Raw genomic sequence first — 5,291 nt, forward strand, 5'->3', positions numbered from 1 at the left:
AGCTGACCTGTTCCCTGACTCAGGAGCCTGGCCCTAATCTTCCAGAAGACAACTGGCGGCAGCCTGCCCGGGCCTGCCTTCAACACCCAGGTGACGCAAGAAGGGACGGGCCTGGAGCCAGCAGCGCCTCCTGTCTCCAGCTCTGACTGTCTGTCACGGCCTGCGGCAGATGAGTCGCCAGGATGGCGATGGTGCGCAGCATGGCTCCGTTGGCAGGGGAACCTCCCAAGGAGGCCCTGAGCGAGGGAATGTGCTGGTTTCAGTGCATCTCCCCTCCTGGAGACACCTACAGCGTCCCCATGTGCGTAGCTGCGTGCGTTTCATATCAGGAACTGGCTGCAGCCTAGGGTGCCTCACGCCACCACCACCCTCCCATTTTACCAGTGGGCAAGCTGAGGCCCTGGGAGGTCGAGAGCCTTGCCCCAGACCCCAGAGCTTGGACTCAGCAGAGCCGGGAGTAGCCCCAAAGCTTCCCATCACCCCCCACCCCCACCCTTCATCCTTAATATGCCTAACAGGGGCACAAAAACTCAGCGGGGGATGAGGACGTGCAGTCCCCAGGGACAATGGCGAAAACCCTGAACATGCACCATGCAGCAAAAACTCTGGGTTCTTCCCCTAATACAAGAACCACAAGGGGCGCATAGTCTCACTGAACTGGCAAAGCCCTTGGGGACAGGAATGCAGCTCTGAAAAACCCCAGCACCGGACTTTTCCCGGAGGCACCGCGGCCGGTCAGCTGGGCCTGCCCTGGGCAGGGAGCCGCCCATCACTGCTGCATTCACTCACACGTCCGCCGGCCAGTGGCGTGAGGCACAGGGTGTCCAGCGGTTTTCCCCTTTAATTCACTCTTCCTCAACCCTCAAGAATGTATCAGCGTCTTTCCCCAAACCAGCCCTTTTCTTAGGGTGTGTCCACCATTCAGTCCCCTGGTGACGCTCCGCTGGGTTCAAGTGCACGGAGGTGGGAACCCTGTGGTACCTGCATCGCTGATCGGACAGGTTATCCTCCATCATGCGTGAGGTCAAGGGTCACGGAGCCTGTTGCCTGGAGACAGAGGCCTGTGCAAACCTGGGCTCCCGGTCCTGCTCCACCCACAAACCCACCTCCACCCCCCATTTCCTCTCACTAGTCTCCCTCCTAGCAGTCATGGAAATGAAGATGTCCCTGAAGTCTGGAGGCCACTGGAGTCTGAAGAATGAAGCTGTTAGGGTCATTCATCACACCTACTGTTCACCTGGGAAATGGACAGCAGACCCCTCAGTGCCGGGGGGCTCCGGCCACGGGAGCGCCACACCCTTGCTGACGGGGTCCTCTTAGACCCTGCTTAGCACCAGTGCTCTATGGGGGCCACAGTCCCCATCTTTGTGCCATGGCGGTCAGTCCCGGCTTGTGTGGGTCCCCAGGGCAACCACACGGGAGAAAACAGGAAGCTGGCCGTGGCCCCCAGCTGGGCCGGAACCCCAACAGGCCGGCATTACTGTGGCTCCCACAGCCTCTCCTTCCCTGGGTCTGACCCCTACTTCCTCCTACCCAGGGCCTTTGGGGTGACGCTGGGCCCCCCAAGAGAGCCCAGGGCTGCCTGTCATCTCCAGCACAGCTGCTCCACAGTGGGGGGCCCCGCTGGGGTGGGGTGAACTAGCCAGACTGAAGTAGGTGGTGAGGGAGACATTGTTGCCTCTGAGTAAGTCACTCAGGGTGGTCGTCATGAACTTCCTTGACCAGACTAGTCTGGAACCTGCTATTAAAAAAAAAAAAAAGCCACAAAGTGGGAAATGGAAAACATACTTCTCTTTTTAAAAAAAAAAAAAAATTATTTATGCATCCAGAACTGGGTACAGGCGCAGTGAGAGGATTCACCAGAGACAGTGGGGAGCAGAACAGGCAGATTGAGGAAGTCCACTGCTGAGGGGAGCAGCAGGGAGACAGGAGAGGTCTGCCACGCCTTGTGGTCACCCCTGGGGCCGGGGATGAACTCTCACTGAAGCGGCTGCAGCCGGCTTGCAGTGCTGAGTCCTAACCCCTTGTGCCACCAGGGAGGGCCCGGCCCTGCTTTTAAGGCAGGAGCATCTCCTGTTGTGAGTTAACACCCAAGGCCTTAACTCTTGGTTTCCTTTCAGAATCCCAGGAGTCTGAAACCCTAGAATTACTTCTTAGCTAGTCTGGCCCGGAGCCCTCAAAGGCCTCCAAGCAGGGCCTCCGCTGTTCCTCCCTTATTAAAAACCCCCCTCCATCTTAGAGGTCATGGCGCTACCCTGGAAGCTTCCCCTGCAAACACCTGGCACAATGCCAGCCCTCCAGCCTCACCCCTGGCCAGTGGCTCCCAGGCTGCATTGGGAGGGGGTGGGGACGGAGCGTTGCAGGAAGTCCACAATACCCTTGACACTCATGACCACCGGCCCTAATGGGCCGGAACAGTGAGTCAGCGCTGCCTAGTCCCCTAACAAGCTTGCTCTCTGCGAGGTGGCTGCTCTCTGCCCAGAGCTCCAGACTCAGCCTCTTGCTCATGACCTCCAATGGCTTATCCTCCCAAGAGAAAATACGCCCATGAGAGAGCCGCCCACAGGCTTCACCTCCAGTGAGCACCTCTCAGCCTGCACCCACTGCAGTTGCCTCCCCCACATTTTATTCCCTTTCTCTCCTTCACCAATTTCTGCCTTTCTTTCTATCATAACAAAACATGCCTGAATATCTAGCCACCACCCCCCCACCCCCCACCCCACCCCCATTCCCCGCTTTTAAAACTTTCAAAAGAATTCAAGTCACACAAAGCCTGTTCTCTGACTCCAGTAGAGCTAAGGAAATCAGTAAGCACAGGTAGTCTGGAAAACTTCCAAAGAGTAGAGCTAAAAAATGTACTTCCAATGCTGTGGTTAAGGGAGATACACAAAAGTTAATGAGAACGTATTTTAAGCCAACTCAAATGGAAACACAGCATATCAAGCATAAGATGCCACTCATGTCGTTATTAAAAGTCCTAAAGCAAGTTTTTTTTTTAAGTTTATTTATGCATACAAGAGCTGGTGTGTAGGACAGAGGTGGGGGGGCAGTGAGAAAACTCACCAGAGTGGGGAGCAAAACAGGCCGACTGACTGAAATACACCACTGAAGGGAGCAGAGGGGAGACAGGAGAGGTCTGCTGCGCCCTGTGGGTCTCTCCCTGGCCAGGGATGGAACTCGTGCTGCAGTGCCTGAGTCTAGATTCACAGTGCTGAGACTTAACCCCTTGTGCCACGGGGCAGGGTCCGTTCTTAATGGCCCTTAATGTCTGTATTAGAAAGGAAGAAAGAATGCAAAGCTATGGCCTCTGTTTCCAGAGCAAAGAGCCAATAAAACCAGGGAGCAGAAGAAAGGAAATAAAGATTACAACAGAATAGAAAAAGAGCAAAATGTTAATGAAACTAAAATTTGCTTCTTGAGAAAAAAAGCAATAAAACTGATAAACCTCTATCTAGCCAGACAGTTCAAGAAAAAAATATAAAAGACAAATTAGGGGGCCTCCCTGGTGGTGCAGGCTTAATTAAGTCTCAGCACTATGAAGCTGTCCGCAGCTGCTGCAGCAAGAGTCCGATCTGGCCAGGGAGTGACCCATAGGGCACAGCAGAGCCCTGCTGTCTCCCACCACTCCCCTCAGCAGCTGATTTCAGAGGATGCACCTGTTCTGCGCCCATGCCGTCGCCCCACGCTGTCTTTGGGGAGTCCTCTCACCCCCCCCCCACACCTCTGGCCTACACCCAGCTCTTGTATGCATAGATTTTAAAAAATCTTTAAAAATTAATAGGCACAAATTACCAACATCAGGAATAGAACAGGAAAGGCCACTTCCAATATCAAAAGGATTAACAGGGCCTATTGTGGACAACTGTTCAAAAGTGGAGTGACTTAGATGATGGACATATCTTTTCATACGCACATTTTGAAGAAAAAAATAAACGGCAAACTAGGACCCTCCCAGGTAGCAACAGGTTAAAGCACAGCACTGTGAAGCTCACAGCAGCTGCTTTAGAACGAGTTGGATCCCTGGCCAAGGATCCAAGGATGGAGCCACAGGGCCCTGGCAGACAGACCGCCCCTGTCTCCCCGCTGCTCCCCTCGGCAGTGCGCTTCATCAATCTGTCTATTCTGCTCCCCACTCTGTCTCTGGGGAAGCCTCTCACGGCCCCTGTGCCTCTGGCCTGTACCCCAGTTCTGTATGCACAAATAAGTCTTTTTTTTTAAAGGAAAATGCAAATTACGCTTACTTGAGAAGAAACAGAAAAATGCAGTTGCCCTATATATTTTAAAGAGTTCCAAGTAAGACGGGGGGGAGGGGAGGCCAGAAGTACAGGTGGAGTCACAGCGGGGGAGCACACCGCAGGTGCTTCCCTGACCTCACCTGTCCACTTGATGGGAAGCTACAGCCTAGGTCAGAGACGCAGCAGCTTAGCAGCTTCCAGCTCAGCTTGGGAAAAGCTGAGTCACATGAAGACGGCTTCTGCGTAAACCTCCGAGTCATTAATCAAACACGCTGAGCTTACACGGAAGGGGTGGGGGGCGGGAATGCCGGGGAGCAGCCCGCGCCTCGCCACACCTTTGGAGATTCCCTTGGGATTCGCTGTCAGCGCGACTTTGTGGTTACGCAGGTAAGTCGCCATGAGAAAAAATATTATTTGTATTGTTTCGGGATAAACCTAAGTAGGCTTTCCGCCCGCACCCCCAAGAGTTAAGCAAGGTTTAACAAAAAAAAAAAAAAAAAAAAAAACACCAGTAGGATCTGGCAGGCAAGAGGCACTTCGTAAGCACCCCCTCCCGCTTGGGGGCGCGCGGGAGTCACCGGGGGCTTTGTGCCCCGCCCACGCCTGGAAATCTACTCACCGGACCTTATTTCTCGAATTCCCTCTTTATTTTCTCCTACACAATTTAGGGAGTCTGTGTCCCCAGAAGCGGTCTAAATGATCCCACTGCATCTTAGCAAGCAACGCACATTCCCAGTCTGCACAGGCTGATGGGCGCGCGCCTCGTTGGCCTTTTGGAGTCTCCTACCACAGCTTCTTCAAGCCAACTGCCGTCCCCCCTTGCTTTGGGGGAGAGACAGTCTCTGCACCCCGCAGACCGCCGCTAGGCTCGGACCGCGGCCCGAGACAGCCTGGGCTGGGGAGGGGGCGGGCCCCGGAGTGGGGCGTTACGAAACCTCGGGGGACAGACGGCCCCTCCTCGGAGGGGAGGGACCGCCGCCCGGCCTGGTCCTCGCGGAGTCGGGGCACGGGATCCGAGCGCTGCAGCCCGTGCGGCTCCCGGCTGGGGCTTGGCCT

At 55.0% G+C, this 5,291-nt stretch overlaps 1 protein-coding gene across 1 annotated transcript in view; it reads left to right on the forward strand.

Moving 5' to 3' along the window:
• The first annotated feature begins 182 nt into the window (after window positions 1-182).
• The window catches only part of LOC101633537 (carbonyl reductase [NADPH] 3), a 14,646-nt gene continuing 9,537 nt past the window's right edge, over window positions 183-5,291 (forward strand). The window contains exon 1 of the mRNA XM_004675535.1: window positions 183-301. Within this exon, the coding sequence (XP_004675592.1) occupies window positions 183-301 (119 nt within the window). The remainder of the gene's footprint in view (window positions 302-5,291) is intronic.

The sequence above is a fragment of the Condylura cristata genome, unplaced genomic scaffold (genome assembly GCF_000260355.1).
Source record: "Condylura cristata isolate star-nosed mole 26May11 unplaced genomic scaffold, ConCri1.0 scaffold00003, whole genome shotgun sequence".
Classification (NCBI taxonomy): domain Eukaryota; kingdom Metazoa; phylum Chordata; class Mammalia; order Eulipotyphla; family Talpidae; genus Condylura; species Condylura cristata.